Below are 19,250 nucleotides of genomic sequence, written 5' to 3' on the forward strand. Positions count from 1 at the left end.
AGCACCATGCGATTTCTGGCTTTACCCAAAAATTAAAACCGTTCTTGAAGAAAAACGTTTTGGCACCATTCCTGAAACTGAGAGAGCCACGACAGAGCAGCTGAACGCCCTTCCAAAAGAAGCCTTCCAGAAATGCTTCCAGTCATAGGTTCAGCGTTGGCGAATAAGTGCATTGCTAGCCAAAGACAGTACTTTAAAGGAGATTAAATCAAATTGCATGTAGACTTATTACTTTGTTCCTAATAGAATTATTTACAGTATTTTTTGAACACACCTCGTATACACGTAATTGATAACCTTACGATGTTTTGGCAAAATCATTACTGTTCAAGTGAACCCAACTTACCCTGTTGAAGAGAACGAGTTTTTGGTCGTAGTCCATGACCTCAGCGCTATTGCCCACCTTCCGCAGGATATTGTTCGCTGTGCTGGGGTGCGATTCTCCCAGAAACCTTAGACCAAGGGAGCGGAAGTACTCCCGAGGAAATTTCTCCGCATCTACAACCCCTCCACCTTGTTCATTTTGGGCTTTTAACTTATTCCCCAGAACAAGATTCTGAAAGAACAAACAAACTATATTCAATAATTTATTTATTTAATCTTTGTTCATATAAGAAAAAGTACAAAGTAAGATGAATTGCACTGTAACTTTTTATGTTTGTCATCAAACTGGAAAATTAACAAAAAGAAAAAAAGGAGATAAGGAAGAAAGGATAAGACACAAGTCATGAAGTTTCGAGTGGAATGAAGCCAAAGGTATTAGACTAGAGTGACTAGTTTAATTCAAAGAAAAATTACAAATATGTCAAAGCAAACGAAAATTACAAAGATATAAAAGTAAAGGAAAATTACAAAGATATCAAAAGAAAGGAAAATTACAGTTGTAAAAGGAAAAGAAAGTTACAAAGATATCAGATAAAGGAAAATTACAAAGATATCAAAATAAAGGAAAATTACAGTTGTAAAAGGAAAAGAGTTACAAAGATATAAGATAAAGGAAAATTACAAAGATATAAAAGGAAAGGAAAATTACAATGATATAAAAGGAAAGGAAAATTATAAAGATATCAAAATAAAGGAAAATTACAGACCTAAAAGGAAAGGCAAATTACAAAGATATAAAATAAAGGAAAAGAGAATTACAAAGATATAAAAGTAAAGAAAAATGAAAAGGAAAGGAAAATTACAAAGATATAAACGTATAAGAAGAAGAATAAATATGTAACAGCTCTTACAGATACTTTATTATGGTTTTATTAGTTACTTCGCACACATCTTATAGGTATTTCCCAGGTTATTTTCATTGATCTCTTTGCACATTTAATTTTATATATTTCGACGTTATTTAAATTTCTGTTATTTTATCACTAATATTTATTGATATTTTTGAGTCCTAAATATAACGGTAATGGTTAAAGTATCCTATTTTTATATTATTGGCTTATTTACATTGATATAGAAAAGCTTACGTTCTGATTGTGTCTGAGCGTGAAGAATGAGAGGTTGACATGCAAATTAATTGATTTCGTTGAAATTTAATATCACAATTATAAAATACTATGAAATCGCATTAGATTGTGGAAAACACCCAGGAAGACCATAAAAGTGTGGAAACCTGATACCAATCCTTTGCTTTTACATTTTAAATCCATATAAATTATTATTTTTTGGAGTTTATGATTTTTAAAATAATGACTTCATGTTACATTAAGATTATTGTAAAGGGTCAAGTTTTGCCGATAGATGTCGCTACAGTCTTCTTATCTTTCCCATGTATTTTTTACCTTTCAAGAAAATTTACAATTTCTCATACAAATTTCAACCTAGAGACTTCAAATTTTTAGAGAAGGAAATTCATAATCTATTAAAAGGAACAATCCGTGCTGATTTTTTATTTAGAATTTTCTTTACAGTTGAAACAGTTCCATTGTTAAATTTGGATATCCATTTCAACAATCAAGCCATTTCAACAGTGAAGAAAATTCTAAATAAAAAATCGGCACGGGTTGTTCCCTTTAATAGGTTATGAAGTTAATTCTCTAAAACTTTGAAGTCTCTAGGTTGAAATTTGTAAAAGAAATTGTATATGTTCGTGAAAGGTAATAAATACATGGGAGAGATACGAAGACTGTAGTGCCATCTATCGGCAAAACTTGTCCCTTTAAACCAACCTTAAGAGATTCTTCCACAGAGGCCAATTTCTATGTGAATTTCACTGCTTTATCTCCTAATATATACTCTATATCAGTTATCCTACTATTATAATATGTTTTGCTGTGTTAACTTTACTAAAATGCTTAGAATGTTGAGCGCCTTTACGTAACATGTACCTAACTTTACAGATGAAAGGATGTTGGTTGACTTCAGGTTGAATTTGGTTACGTAACAGCTACGGAAAATACTGAATATGGTTTTAGCTATTTGTATGCAGATGATTTTACTTGAGTGAAACAAGTTCTAAGAATAAGATAATATGATGAAATAAAAGAATATTATTATAAAATGTGTAATTATAATAAGGAGAGATTTCATTGTCTAATAATAATAATTTATAGATTTCTATTGTGTTGAGGCTCTACATTAATTTTGCAGCTAAATGATCATAGTTGTTTTCTAATATGAATTTCCTATTTGTTGTCTACTGTGATTCTTATGTGAGGTACATTCAAGTTATAACATTTTCTTTTTCACTAACTAATCACACGAAACCTACGAAACTTGTGTCACATACAAAACTTGCGACGTAATCTCCTTTAGGGGGTCCATTTGACCACTGGAAAATTGCTGATGCAATAGTGACAAGGATAGTGAATGTACGACGACGAAAAGTGTTTTTCATCGTTGGAAACAGCCAAAAGTCGTGTCGACATTGCCTGACAGCATGCCACGCACGCAGCAGCCTTGTGGTGGTACGTCAGCATTTGTGGCAACTACCTGGAGGACACTTTTCGCATTTTCAGTTCTTTATGCAGAACTGTGTGCACAGATCCCGCGGAAATACCAACTTTGGAGTCGATGTGTTCCATACTCATTCGGTGAATCTCCAAAACAATTTTCCGCACTCGTTCGATCATGTTGTCAGATCGGATTGTGCAAGGCCAAGATTGTCTTCTTGGTTTGTTATCACACGACGTTCTGCCTTCTTTGAACTGTCACACCCACAAACGCACATCCATGACATCATCATCACATGTCTCATTCAACTGGTGTTGAATTCCAAGTGGCGTCACATCACACAAAAGCAGAAAACAAATGATTACACGCTGTTCTTGTAGAGTATCGAAATTATTAAAAACGGTCATCACTTTCACCGCTCCCTTCAGAGTTCTATGTGAGGTAATGGTCTTGCCATCTCTGTCACGCAATGACAACGAGTGCTCACATTTTAAAACAAACAACACGTTTCTACCTGACACCAATCCTGAGAAATAAATTGGAGGTGTTATAAGTTGAATGCTTCTCGTATATACTAGTGCTTTCTACCGAAGCTGCTCATTACTTAACATCTGCTGCCAGCTATGAACTTACTGCTGAGCAAATGAAATTGGAATAAAAAATGAAGTACATAGTGTGAATTATCGTATTTTCTGTTTTATTTACCAATGATCTGTTTTATTTACGTTGTACATCTACAGGATAATACTGTTGCTAGCATCTGCCGATTTGAGCTTCTGACAACAGATACATTATCCATTACTCGAATTAAAATCAAGAAATGTCGATTTCCATTTTAGATCTGGTCTGAGGGGAAGAAAGGACGTTACAATAGATAAGTACATCTAGCTAAACACTTGTGCTATTATAATCTCCTTACATTTTAAAATTTATTTATTTTATTTAATTGTTTCTTTGGAAAAGGTTCTGGGGCCACGAAGTTGAGCGATTTTGAGTTGATTACAATAATTTAACTTGAAATCATATTGAAAGTGAATCTTTGTCACGGTAAACACAAAAATATTTAACAAAACAACATTTCAATCTTAGTGTTAATTGGTCAGAATATATAATGATTTATTTTGATGTAATGAGTATATGACAAATTTTTGAATAATTTCTATTGTTGTAAAATGTTGCTTTGATTGAGAATTCTTTCTGTAAAAGTTTTTCATGTTAATAAAATTTTAGTTAACAATCTTCAGTTGTTAAATTTTTGTTTACAGGCCTGTTGTTTATTAGTGAGCTGTTGATTACACGATCTCATTATTTGTCCAGACTCCAATGTTGATATTTTGAATACTTTTCCGTATTTTATTTTCGTAGTACTGTATATAAAATACTTAGGTACAAAGAAATAATCATAATTATATTTTCAACTCAAACGAGCTATTTATAGGTAGTGTATTGCAAACAAGAATACAACATAATTTTGATTAACTTGAACTCAAGTAATCAAATTTTTGCACTATATACAAATTAGCTATTTTAATCCGTAATTGAAATGAAGGTATTTCCATACAAATTAGGAATATGGAAATTGTACGAAAATTTACCAACTGAAGAAGGTGACAGTGTTCATTGAAACTGCTTTGATTCTGAATAAATAACTCGTCGTCCTAAGTGTGCATTATTTTCCTGAATAGTATTAATTGGCTATTGAAATTTGGTTTCTTGGAAGTTATAAAATTGAATATATTTTAATAAGAATTTTATGCGCCATTCTATAATTCTAGTTATATTAAAACTTTGACGAAATCTTACCAGCTCTCTACTTGATCGAATATTAGGTGCATAAGCCAGTTCTTCTAGCCTAGTTTTGCCCACTTGTTGTAATAGATCTACAGGTAACGTCTGGAGTAACGATGTGCCGAGACTATTCCAGTCGGCTGAATGTGGACTGGCTCCTCCTAGTTGTATAGATATCAGCTCCTGAGCTACCTGAAACAAACAAATAAATAAGGAGCTACCTGAGAGGAGCTTCCAATCAATTTATGAGTAAGACACTTGTTTAATTTAACAAAAAAAATATTGTTTGATTTAACAAAAAAAAAAATGTTACCAATAAATCCTCCCGTGGGGAAACTAAATATTTCCAAACGTATCGGAACAAAAAGCTAGTTCCGTTTTCAGTGGTAAGATAACAAGGGTAAAAATGGATGAGAGAAAAAAGATTTGGAAAATCGAATACGTACCACAGAACAGATAAATATAACCTAAAGAATGCTGAAATAGCACGAGCAGAGCACAGTGCAAACGAATGAACTGAGTTGAAAGGAAGCGCGGTGTCTATGTTACGTCACTATTGCCAGATCCAAAATACATCAAAAGTAGATAACCTGATTCTGGCAACATTGATCTGTTTCTTTTGATTGGTTCATTGGAGTTTGATGTCTCTTTTCACCACCAATGCCTTGTGAGACAGGTTATACCGCTCCGTGTGGGATACAAACCCCTATTTGAGTGTTGAAGTCTAGACACATACTTTTTTACCGGGAATCAAATCCAAGACTATGTCCAATGGAAGCATTTTCTTTATCCCCTTGGTCATAAAGGGCTACTTATTTTATGTGGGGGGGCACGGTGGCTCAGTGGTAGAGCGCTTACCTCTGGTGCGTGGGGTCCCTGGTTCGATTTCCGGCCAAGTAAGTTTGTGGTGTACAACATTGTGTCCATGGGTTTCCTCGGAGTACTCCCGTTTCCTTCCACATTCTTATTCCACCAAGTTTCCTGTCATCGTTCACTTGCATTAATCATCATCTCCCTTAGCCTAACAGGCATAATCGTGGGACGTTAAACTGAAGAAAGATCATGTCATTTTCATTTTTTTCTTATGCTGTACGTGATATTCATACAGTAATGCTACATTTTATAGTATACATTCTTTGCCATACTAGTAAAATCGAATTTGGTTTTAAATCACACTTTGTAAATAAAAAAAGAGAACAGAATCACAAAGTTTAAAAACTTCTCAAAATACAAAATTTCATAAATTAAAGTTTCTCTTATTCCGTTTATATTTTTATTTATTTTTTTTAAAGCTAGAAATCTCTACCGCTTGTATAGTTATCCATAATGTCATTTCTTACTTACTTTGACTGGAATCTTCTTTCCAAAATCATACAATGTTTGAGCTATTCTTTCAAGAAACGTTCTCTGGACTTCTGGATTGGTGCTTGTGATAGTTTGGGGAGGAATGTAAGCAGCTAGAGGACCTAACCTTGAAAATAGAAATAATTTTAATTTTAATAATGTTAATTACCTGCTGAGTAAAAGGAAGAAAATTATTCTCTTATTCGATATACATATATATGATACATAACATACTGGGAAAGATCTAATTCAATTGTAAGAGGAAGTTAACATAATAAAAGTACCACCAACACATTAAAAAACTGACTGAAGCAAAACTTAAAGGATCGGTTCCAGCTTATACATGGATATTCTTAACCCCTTACCGCATGTCGTGCCATATATGGCACATACCCTTTTTTCATTTTTGCTTTTTTGTGATTTATCAAAGGCACCAAATGACTGTTTTGTCTGCTGTGTGAGATATTGACGTGTATGAATAAGAGATTTTGGTGTCATCTGGCATGTTCTTTGTGAGTTGTAAGTGTGTCATATATGGCACTTACTTATTTCTCGTCGGAATTAAGTGAAAAATCTAAAATTCAAATTTTAATTCATTTTTCAAGTTCCCCTATGAGGATTTCCAATACTGATTCTTTTTTTTTTTTTTTTCGCTAAAAGAAAAATAATCATGCAGAAAGGGGTTAACTGTGAAATTAATTTAATCTATTACAACAAAATATTGGACCAAACAAGGATGTAGGTGAAACGCTAATGCCTCACCTAAGACACTAAGACACTTAATACTTATGTGATGATGAAGAATATTTTTTATAGGTAAATTTGTAAATGTGTACATTGTAATGTCTAAAGTGTCCTTACAATCTTTAAAAACCCTTTCTGTACCCGTATACTCAATGGGCACATCAGAAGTTGAGGTACATTTTGGACACTCTGAGGGCAGTTCTTATTATCTATTGTTAAGAAACATTCTAGACACTAGGTAATGTGTAAATGTCCTGACACTGTTTAAAAGTCCTTTCTGTGTCTTCTCATTGGACACATCAGAAGTTCAAGTACAGTTTGAAGACTCTGAGGGCAGTTCCTATTAATCGTTGTCAGGAAGCATTCTAGACACTAGGTAACGTATAAAATGCCCTACCACTGTTTAACCCTTATCTGGGCAAGACATTTTTGTAACGTAAACGGGCAACCGGGGCCTGTGAGGCCCAGTATATATTTTAAGTGCAGAATACACAAAATCAATGCCTATAGTCACTTACTGTTCAGACTAATCTAGAATGTACCGGTATATATTTTTGTCAAGTAGCGAAACTTCGTGTCACGCTTTTGTAAGCCGACCAAGCAGAATAGCAAATCCGGTCCAGACATTTTTGTAACGTAAACGGGCAACCGGGGCCTGTCAGGCCCAGTATATATTTTAAGTGCAGAACAGTCAAAGTTCAATGTCTGTTGCCGCATACTGTTCCGACTAAAGGTTACAATAGTCACGTGTTCAATATATAATTATGTGACAATTTGATCTAATATTTGGCAGGAATTTCACTAAAGTTATACGGGGCCTCCTAGGCCCCGGTTGCTCGGTTACGTCAGGAAAAGATTTTCAAATTAAAAAAAAAAAAGCTTTACCAACTCGATATGTTAATGATTTTAACTTCGACGAAAGATAGAAGAATTTAGTACTTTATGTCTTCGAAATATGTATGGTTATTGAGAAATTTTAGAAAAATGAAGCTACTGGGCCTGGGAGGCCCCGGTTGCCCGGATAAGGGTTAAAAGTCCTTTCTGTGCCCGTATACTCATTGGACATATCAGAAGTTCACATTGATTTCGAACACTCTTACGCCAGTTCCTATTAACCACTGTTAAGAGGGGTTATTCTTGTTCTATAACCACAAAGGTGGTTGTATAATAGAAATGTCGATGCCATTAGCCATGTCGACTATTACTCTGGAATTGTTAAATAGTAAAAATTGTTTTAGAAACAAAATTAGTATCCACTTTAATTGTCAAGATCACATCTGAAGTAGCAATCAAAATGGCGCAGACTTTAAACCCGAAATCACCCGTGTTAAACTGTTTGTCACATTGTTAACTTTCCATTATGATGGAAATTTGTAACACTAAAAATGTCCACACTGTTTAAGATTCGTAACAAACATAAAATGAACAAAGGAAAACGACACTAGGAATAAATATTACATAGTATTAAACTGGAGTTTGAGACAGTGCTGCCTATCACGACGCCATGTAGCCTCAAACTCTACCTATAATTCAAAACCATTACAAATACATTAAAACAACCCCCTAAGACAGATTTTAGACATTACTTGTTTACTAATAAAACACTACAGGGTCAATGTTCCGTTAAGGGGGTCCAGTGTCTTTGACACCATTTCTTTCTATTGATTTTCGTTTGATTATATAATATAACGTTATATTAGGTTAGGTTAGGTCAGGTCAGGTTAGGTTAGCTTAGGTCAGGTTAGGTTAGGTTAGCTTAAGGGGGTCCAGTGTAGTTCTGGACCCCCTTAACGGAACATGGACCCACTTCAGGACATTTTTAGGCGTGTTAAACAATGAGGAAAGGTCATATATATATATAAAATGTTCAAACACTGATTTATTTTATGCAGTGTGGCATCACAAAGAACACAATATTATGTTATAAAAACTTGCCCTCAACAGAGATGAAATCAAAGTCACTGATTACCCTGATCAACCACTCCCTATATTCCTAATGGAAATCCAAATTGTTCCCACAATGCAACGAAAGCGACTCTGCGACACTACCGGCTAGAGTTGTAACTAACTGCATCGTCTGCTACTGGCAGTAGCTAAGTGTATCATTGGCTAATTCTATCAGAGTCACGTGCTCTGAATGATTTGATTCGTTCTTGCTTTTAGTAGTTCGTAGTACCCAACTTCTTTGAGTGGCGGCACCACAGTCTCCACAGTTTCAGCGGGGACAGCAGCTGTAACCTCTTATACTACCGTATATTATTACTCTATGATCAAAGTAGTATGATTTTAACAAAAATAAATCGTTTTCTTTTTCTTTGTATTACTTACTCATCTAATGCATCCGCTACTTCACTATGTGGTCCTTCAGTAACATTTTTATGAGACAAATATTTGTTAACGATTACTCTACCCTGTTTAGGATCCTCGAATTTTACCTATAAAGACAGACAAAAGATCAAATTACTTTTACAGTATATAGAAAATATTTCTTTGGAAAGAGAATATGAACGTTATTCTCTCTGTTAGCCAGTGATGGTTTAAGGTTTTCCTTGGAAGGGGGGGGGGGACTTTCAACAGACAGAGGGTCAAAATAGTATTCCAACAATACTGATAATCCACATTAAGCACTATCGGACATTTGTCCTGGGAGGAAATTTCGTAGCTCCAGGTAGAGGGATTCCTCTGGGATGCTGGGGGCCGCGGTGGCTCAGTGGTAGAGCGTTCACCTCTGGTGCATGGGATCTTTGGTTCGATCCCAGCTCGCGCCAAGTGAACTTAGTGGTGGACAAACACCGTGTGTGGGGGTTTCCTCGCGGTTCTCCCGTTTCCTCCTCTCTCTTCATTCCACCATTTCATTAATTTCTCATCTTCACCGTCTCCTTTAGCCTAGCTGGCATAACCGCGGGACGTAAAACTCAAATATTTCTTTTCATTTCATTTTTTCCTCTAAGATGCTCCCTGAAATCATCACTGCTATTAGAGCCTTTCTGTTTCAAGTGCACCCTCGGAAAAAATGTGAATTACACTTCGGTTCCATCCCAGCCGCCCTCTTTCGGAGGAAATTCTCAAATGAATGACTTGCCAATTTGTCATTCAGTCGTTTGATCTTGACGAGTGAAGGTCGTATGCTACTTAGAATAGCTAACGACAGTGCACAGCGAAGTCTGTGAAATAATTTATTGTGGCAACGCTGTCTGTATTCAACTATTGAAAAATCTCGCCTATAGCAGAGCTTGTCCCTCCTCTTTTGAGGGCGACAGCAGGGCCAGCAGGGATACACTTAAAATGAAAGACTCTTGCAGTTTCAGAACTCCAACATCATATTTTCAACTTCGATTAAATATTTAAAGAACTAAAGATGACAAAACTAGCAAAATTGCCCTCCCTGCCTTAAGTACATTTCTAATTACGCATTCTATACTAACTTGAGAATCAGAGTTGCCAATTACAGAGAACAAAATTATCGATTTTCGTCTTTAAAATTATCGTATACTAGAAAAAGTTATGGTATACTTTTGTATGTGATAATTGTAGATAAAAGTATAATACTAGTAATAGCAGTAATAATATATACTGTATATAATAAACTTATCTAGTAATCTTAAGTTTCGAACTCCAAATCTGCGTCCCTGCCCTTACCATTCTTTAAAATTCTTATTAACACTACTCCGAACAACAATAACATTTCCATCAGTTCTTAAACATAGTTGAAATTAAAGAATGGATGCAGTTTTGCCATTTACCAATTCTCAAACCATTGTTAATTTATTTTTAGCGGGAATAGCTGTTAAAAACCCCGGTGTGTGTGTGTTTTAAATAATTATTTAATGCACATCTACAATTTGTTTGTACATTCAAAAACTGCAAAAAGTGTGCCTTCTAAAATTATAGTATATTCAGCTATCATTCGCAAGGGTGTTACCGTATATAGCATTAAGGTTTAAATTATCGTATATCACGAAAAAATATTGTATGGTTGGCAAGCCTGTTGAGAATGCTAAGTCCAATAGAAATATTGGGTTGGCGTTCTTAGAATAGTGATCTCAAATATGGAATATAAATAAATTAATATCTGAAGTTTGAGGTTATTTTTTGTCGATTCATTAGATTGATATGAAGGGGTAATTTGGATAAGGACTTATCGACCTATTTCCGGTAAAATGAGATATACATATTTTCTACAATTTTGAGCATGTCTGTATGTGTCTAGATGGTGTTAAGGTAATATCTCTGCTCCTTAGCGAACGCCTGTCTCCGAAAATAGTGTGTGAATACGTTGGTTAATTGGATAAGGGCGTTTATTTTTCAGCTCTCCTGAAAAATTTAATAATTGCTAGTTACGCCCTTATCCAAATTTATCCCTCATATCTTTAAAAACAGTTTCAATGGATCAGGATCTTCAAATTAGAATTTTAAAAAAAACTCAATTAGAAATATATCCAAGCTTGGGCACTTTTTGCTAGTGGTATGTGTGATGGTTAGCTCTTCAATAATTGAATACTTAAGAAAGTTAGCAGCAAGATATTGTTAAGAGCAGGCCGGTAGACAGCCCAAAATTTAGGGGGGGCTGAAGTTAGGGGGGCCCGATCCAACCTTATTATAGTTCATTCGCAAGCTTACCGTGAAAATTTTAGGGGGGTGGCCTCCTAGATCCCCCCCTGGATATGGGCCTGGTTAAGGGTCTATATTTATTAATTTGTGGATTAGCCTACTCTAATAAATTCTTCGACACTAAATGATACCGGAATATTAGGTGCTAGGGGAAGATCTTTGGACTGGTTGCTGTATGAAATGGGTATATAATAAAAGGCTCAGTTACAAGTAGGCTATATAAAATAATTAACTCAAGTTTATATTAATACAGTATATCAAAAGTATTGCTATACTATCTGGTGTTATCCTTTTTTAGGGGGGAGGCATACATTCGTAAAATCTATGGAAAAAATACAGGATGGCGCACGAAATGTCATTCATTACACATGTCATATTATAGATGGAATGTTGAAAACTCTTATTCGTATACTTTGGTTTATGGAAAATCCGCTAGATGTCCCGAGAAGTTAGTATCGAATATTTACTTGGCGCCAAACAGCAGTTTTCAAAATGGCGCATAAGAACAGATTGATTGTTGAACAGAAGGTGAAAGTTGTACTTTTTTTTTTTTTTTTTTAAACAGAAACTAGGAGTTTTGTAGCGACACAAAGACGTTTTCGTGCACCCTTTCGTACAAAATGGGGTCCATGTAAACAGACTATCCAGATATATTGAAACATTGTGATGGAAAAGAATCGACGGCGCGAACCAGATGTCCGCACTCCTGAAAACATTGAAGCAGTTCGCGTTGCTTTGACACGAAGTCTTAGCAAATTAACAAGGAGGACGGCTGCTGAGTTGGGAATATCTCGTTGGTCCATACAAAAGAAGCCTGCAAGTGCAGCTCAGCTCAGGGCTTTCACATACAGTTGTGCCGTCTAATTTCGGAAGACTTGTGCAGGAAGGTTGTGACAAATGTAAAGGTTTGCTTGCAAGAGGTAGTGAAACAAAATGGTGATCACATTGAACATATGCTACATTGAACTAAAATTCCATGCTGATACAATTACTGTTGCACTAATTTTGTAATACTTTCATGATAAATACATGTATAGTGAACAAACCAAATGGTATAACATTTCTGTGCACCACCCTGTATGTTACTTTATTTCGTAATAGGATTGTATAAGTAATCAAAGTGTATCGGGATCTTACTTCTTACATGTATAATAAGATAGAAACATAAAACGCAAAGTGTGCTCTTTTCCACGTAGTACTCTATAAAAAAGACATGGTGAAATGAAGTGTTATGTGAAGCCCAGTGGCGTATTTAGGGGGGGCTTCCGGGCTTAAGTCCCCCCGAAATCTTACTATAGTAAAGTATATGAAGTATCTTGCAGAATTTTCACATTTTCTGGCAAAGGCCCCCCCCCGAAAGTTAGCAAAGCCCCCCGAAACAAAATCGTAAATACGCCACTGGTGAAGCCAGTATACAAAGTAATCATAGAAGTATTGCAAAGCCGTGTTACATGTTTTATGCCATATGAAATGTTTTTCCACTATCTTAGTTTATGCGCAGGGGCTATACCCACTATTGCTGATTCACCTGCTCTCTACGGATGTATTCTTCCGCGGGTACTTCTGCTGTGCTCCTCCTCTGACTCTGTTAGATGGTACTCGTGCTTTTTAGTGGCCAACTAACATAAATTAGTTGGTGATTTTAAGATGATTCGTGTGTTTCATACTCGTTCTCCTAAAGTCGATCTGAACACAGTAATGCAACTGCTCCCTGAAGAAACTCTTTCTAAGGCAGTAAAAATTCATTTCGTGCAAGAATATTTCATGAATGTAAGTGTGCCCCCTAAAATAGGATAGTATGTACTATATATTTAATGTAATCCTCACATCGAGGTTATTGCACACAGAAAACTATAAAAGTCATAGGCATACTTAAGAAATAACAAAATAAAAATACACAAATTCCATTACCTCTCTGATAGTAGGAATATCATCAACAATGATTTGACTCTCCAGTTCATCGAGGTAGCTGGCAGGGAAATCTGGGAGATGCCTTACCACAGTACGTACTTCGTATTGAGACCAGTTTTTAGGGTTCCCGTGTGCCGTGTCTACCAATTTGTATGTAAGACTCTGCAGAAAAGGAAAAATATATTTAGAGTTACTTGTATCTAGTAATCTTACAATGCAAAATTCCGCTACAGAATAATGCTACTAGTAGCCTATACCTACAAACAAGTCAGAAGCTCTCTCTATAATTATTAATCTCATTATGATTGTCCTTATTTGTGTATACGAGGTCTGTTCGGAAATTAATGAGACCAATTTCATAAAATTCATTTCCTCGAAATAACATCCTTGCGCATAAATACTCCTTGCCAGAGATTCTGCCAAGAGTTGTTGCTTGAACAGAAATGTCTTTCAAAGCTCATGGCAGCTTGCATTTTTTAGCAGTGCCAAAATGGTATCCTCTCAAGTTGGATTTGAGGAGTGTACAAATTTACATCAAAGTTGCACCATCCGGTCATGACGTAATTTCACGTGGTAATTAATTCACTTACACATACAACTGTATCGATAAAAAGGGATTTACTTACGTTATAAAACATAGCTGAGCGAGAGTCAGCAAGCAAAGGGATTAGAGGCCTAGAAAGTCGAAGTTGCTAGTTCAATCTGATAAGTGGATTGGTGCTGCAAAGTGGTACGGAGATTCCCGACTTGGGACACGCCAGACCCTACAATTGAATGAATACAAAGGTCGGTCAGGAACCTTTCTAAACTAATGGAAGGAATTCTATGGATGGCTCTGATCAGTGGCGTAACTAGTATGGCACGAAACCCCGCAATGCGGGGACCCCGACACTTTCAAGGTGGCTCTTCAGGCTTTCTAGCCTCCTAACAGGTCGAATCAACATGCTTTTTAGTTATGTATTAGTCGGCAATGTTCTTCTAACTTGCCCCTTTTTTCGGTTATCTTTGGAAAGCTTGACGTGAAGATCAAGCACCGTGAACAAAAAAGAGGGAAAGTCGGTTCGGTCGTCTTTTATAAGCTATGTATATTTTCTTCGGCTGGAAATATTGAATCAAACTTTAGAATTAACATCTATATGAAACTGTTTGACATACTAAATTCACAGTGCCATTGTCTTTTACATCTAAGCGTGATACAGTGTCAAAATTTTCCCTTTTGTTTCCTGTCGATATAATTCATTTCACTGATGAAATTCTAAGGGCACAGATATTTCAAACAACTTACAGTTGTGATATCGGTTCTTCGTTTCCGATACCTTGTAATTTGCTTTGTGAAACAGCTGAAATCTGAAATAAATGTTCAGAATTCTGTATTTGACCTTACAAGGCTTTTAATTGTGAAATATGTCATTGGTGTCTAGCATTTCCGAACTTATTACCGCGTATTTGTTGTTTACGACGCTCCCAGTCTCTGTCAGTTCTGCAGAGAGGTCGTTCTCAAACTTGAAATTAATAATTAAAAAAACAAAAAAAAAAAAAAAAAAAAATCTATGTGAGAAGCAAAATGGGCCAAAATAGATTAAGTAATCTAGCACTACTCTCAATAAATGCAGACGATGCTGAAAATATGAATGTACGTTAGTTAGTAAAGGATTTTGCTGACAGGAAAGCAAGGAAACCATTCAATTAATTTCTGCTACTCTTCATGAAGACTGACGTCACTTACTACAAAGAACTAAGTCCGTCTTCCATTGTGAAGCTTATTGAATAAATTATATGTATAACAAAGTGGTTTCCATTTATGAATATTTAGGCCTAGTAGTTGCATGCATTTAACTCATTATTCACAGATATTTATTATGTTGTCTATCATTCCACAAAAAATGTTATTAAGGGGGGGGGGCTGGGTATTTACTTGCTGGGGCCCATAAAACGTATTACGCCACTGGCCCTGACAGTAGCTGAGAGAGTCTTGCTAACGTACCCACCAGCCGCTCCGATAATAAACGCCAAAGATACCTTGCTTTTCAGCTCGGTAGTCTCTGTGAGATGCATCGTCGACGAGCTCCCATTCAGGCCGTAGCGTATCTGTACGTAATGCATTATGGTGCCGCTCTTATTGCAGGTCGTCCGTGGAAGGACGTTCGCCACCTAGTGGCGACTTGAGAAATTATCCCACTACTTTATGCTTCCCACCAAGGGAAAAGGGGATAAAGTAGATAACGTAGACATATATACATACATACACTCACATACGCACAAATTTTTTAAAGTAAATGATCTGCAAATATTGCAGTAGGAGTGATTACGATTCTTTGAAAGTTTTTTTCAGCTACCCTAAAATTCTATGATTTTTTCAGATTTTCCGACGGTTTTCCAAGTTTGACCTTGAAGTGACCCTGCTATTACCTTGAAATGAACTTGTCGGGTCAAGGAAATGATATAAACGGATCCAGCGATTCGAAAAACATTTATGCACTTTTTGTTCAGATTTTTGCAGCGTTTCCTCTCGATTTGACCTTCAAATGACCTTGAACCTAACATAATATATGTTAACCGACCTCGGATTCGGAATCAGCGACCACAAAAACCCTAGTATACCCTAGTGAGACTCGTTCATACTTCATAGATAAAATATAGACATAATTATTATTTTCAGTTTACGAGTAATCAGGGTATATCTCGAAAACGTGGGGTTTTCGGGCTTCGTGTCCATTAAGATTTTTTTTTTTTTTTTTTTTTTATCAGGGGACCAAAATACACTACATATTGCAATACCAGCCACTTTAACGGAAACCGGATTTCCATTAGCTGTGAGCAGTATCCTTTATATGTTATTATGCACTCAAAGGTTGTGTTCTTTATGGGACAGATTATTATTATTATTATTATTATTATTATTATTATTATTATTATTATTATTATTATCATCATCATCAGTGTGCGAATTAGATAATCTATATTGGGGGGGGGGATAAAATTAGGCCAAAGGACATAGTCTGAAGGTTCAAATTTCAAAATGAGACAATAAATGCCTTACCCCCATATATATATATATATATATATATATATATATATATATATATATATAATACGTGTGTATGTGTGTGTGTGACATCTGTAATAAATGAGAGAATTATTAATTTACTAAATCTACCGACAATAACTATGTACATATATATTGTCTGACATATACACACCCCACTAAACCTTTCTGAACGTGTTTTAATGTTGTACTCACTCTTGTCCCCGTCTCTAAGGTTTATTTAGTTAATAATTCGGCTCGAGCGATAGCCATGATCACAAGCATATGTTAATTTTCCCACTCATATTGAAAGCTTCCACTTTGCATAAATCCATACAGGTTGCGAAAAGAAACCTACTTCAGTCTTGTGAAAACCACTAAAATTATCAGTTAAACCGGACATATATATATATATTTTTTAAAGAAAATCTAGATATTAGCCTATCAAATAAATGGATTGTTGCTGGTCTCGATTTCTCACATCAAGGTCAAATCGAAGGCCAAATATTTAAAATCTCTCAATTCAAATTTCGAGCTTGTGCTTCTACTTCCCGCTAAAGCTGTACTCATCACGACTTTTTTTCTCCAAATATCGATTCCGTGATGGGCACGGAAAGTCAACACTTAAAAATTACTTTACTGTTAGGTTGAAGATGAGTTGATTCACTATGGGCTACGTTATTCAAATAAAGTAAAACATTACACTGAAGTTTTTCAGACAACATTAATTGCGTGGACAGCAAACTGTACAGTGAAAAGATGGAAAAATGAAGGGTTAACTTTAAAAAAACCCGCTCCAGTTGAAATGCTTATACAGACACGGACAATGACACGGAGAACCAGTCGTATTAACAAATGCTGAAACAAATCTTGAATTATTCGCTTATTCACCTAAAAATCACCTTCATTAACATGTCTGCTCACTAGGAGCGTATCCCCCAGCGTGTACGTTAACATATCTCAGATTTTGAGTACAGTTTCAAAAGTTCATTTCCGTAAACTGTAAAAGCAGTGATTACTATGCTAATTATCACAAATTAAATGCAACTTTTGAGTTGCATACACACAACCTACTAGGGAATGAAGACCATGTGCTAACAAAGAGTACACTGGAAAATGAAATAACATGTTATAACAAAAATTAAAATAAGATGATAATCGATACAAATATAGAGGATGAATATGACATATCCGAACTTCGCCAAGTATGGTAGAAGAAGCTATTTGTTTACTTCTTCTTGGCCAACCGCTAAGAACATTTATAAATCTATATGTGGCTTTGTTATACGCAATTAGTACATTCAAATTCACAAACGATGACAAACTGAAGGGTACGAAGGTACAGTTGCAAGTAACAACCGTAGTCATAATAATATAGTTCTACTAAACAACGTTGAAAATAGTGGGTAATTAGGTGGTAAGTAGAAATGACCAAAACTGAACAGTTTACATCGATCATTTCGAAATACAGCTAGAAGATTAAATTTACAAGAAATAACAAAAATCAGTAAAATTTGGAGTTACACTAAGCATAGTTTGAGGGGGAAAGCGAGCATCCCCGGTGGGGATACTTCAGCTGACTTCTTTGGGGGGGGAACAAAATGTGATTGAGGGGAAAAATCCCTCTCATCCCCCCCGGTAATTCGTACCCTGACTATTATTTATTATTATTATTATTATTATTATTATTATTATTATTATTATTATTATTATTATTATTATTATTATTATTATTATTATTATTATTATTTACAAAATAATTAGATATTATACTACCTTTTTGTCAATTGTATTGTTTCTGTAATCCAGTTGCACATTTCCACTCTCAAGCATATCTAACCTGAAAGAAAAAAATGAAAGTTAATGAATACCTAGTTCGAATCTTTAAAAATAAGAGGCAAAAAGCAGACAATTTGACATAAACACGAAAATAACTCCATGTCGCTTCCTTAGAAGAAATCAGAAGCAATTATAATTTGGGCAAGCTTCAATTTTTACTAGCATATGGCAAATTAACATACACCGTAGATATTCAGTTAATTTACACTAAATAACAATATGTACCAAATATAGATGTCGGAAAAGTGATACATTGGAATTGTTAATGCTACATTATCAACTAATATGCAATTAATGGATGATACAACTCATGGAAGTATAAAGAAGAATAACTAAGAGACGTAGATATTACTACTTATGTACGATGTTTACAAACATTACTGTTACTGATGAAACAGAGGAAAGGTCTGTATCATTTTGAAAAGCGTTTAAATTGAGATTTTGAGATTGAGATTGAAATTATATTATTAACTGATTTTTGAAAAGAAAGGTACTCAAAATAAAAGAGGTTAATATATATTGTGTCTAAATTCACGCCTTGGCCGAGATTGTATTGGAGCATAGTCATCCTCTCTCCGATCTCTATAGCTCTTTCCAAACCTTATGTGCTGTCATCAGCAAGCAGATTGAGCACCACGGAAATGGAAATAAACTTCACACAAGTTAATCAACTCCTTGCAGAGTAGCGCACAACCTCTGTCCCTAGTCGTCTAGATTAAGTGCTCTTGACGCATCTAAGTATCAGACACTTTCATCTGACGCATAATTATTTGCAGTGTGGTTTGAATCGTTTGTATTGTGAGGAATGTATTTTCTCACTGTGTATTCGGCACATTCTTGTCGAATGTCCTGAATACCCAGATCTCAGAGGGCATCACGGACTGCCGTTTACAATTGACCGTACATTGGGCAATGGTTATTGATCTTGCCTTTATGCAGGCTTGTAACATTGCTCACGTTCTCTGAGTTGTTTCAGTCGTCTGCTCTTTTTATTTATTATTGCTGCATTTTATCTTTTTTATTCTCACTTTTTCTTTTTTACTATTTATTGTTATTGTTACATATTTTTCCTAGTATTAGCATTATTACTGTT

General features: G+C 35.3%; 1 protein-coding gene across 4 annotated transcripts in view; it reads right to left on the reverse strand.

The window, feature by feature from the left end:
• Positions 1-19,250, reverse strand: part of LOC145664982 (uncharacterized) — a 536,351-nt gene that overhangs the window by 88,483 nt on the left and 428,618 nt on the right. For all 4 annotated transcript variants that reach the window (XM_081732149.1, XM_081732151.1, XM_081732150.1 and 1 more), the window contains 6 exons: positions 18,095-18,158; positions 13,294-13,455; positions 9,100-9,206; positions 6,028-6,154; positions 4,699-4,875; positions 347-556 (listed from right to left, as the gene is read on the reverse strand). In XM_081732149.1, the coding sequence (XP_081588275.1) occupies positions 347-556; positions 4,699-4,875; positions 6,028-6,154; positions 9,100-9,206; positions 13,294-13,455; positions 18,095-18,158 (847 nt within the window). The remainder of the gene's footprint in view (positions 1-346; positions 557-4,698; positions 4,876-6,027; positions 6,155-9,099; positions 9,207-13,293; positions 13,456-18,094; positions 18,159-19,250) is intronic.

This window comes from Thermobia domestica, chromosome 11 (genome assembly GCF_964235325.1).
Source record: "Thermobia domestica chromosome 11, izTheDome1.hap1.1, whole genome shotgun sequence".
NCBI classification, from domain to species: Eukaryota; Metazoa; Arthropoda; class Insecta; order Zygentoma; family Lepismatidae; genus Thermobia; species Thermobia domestica.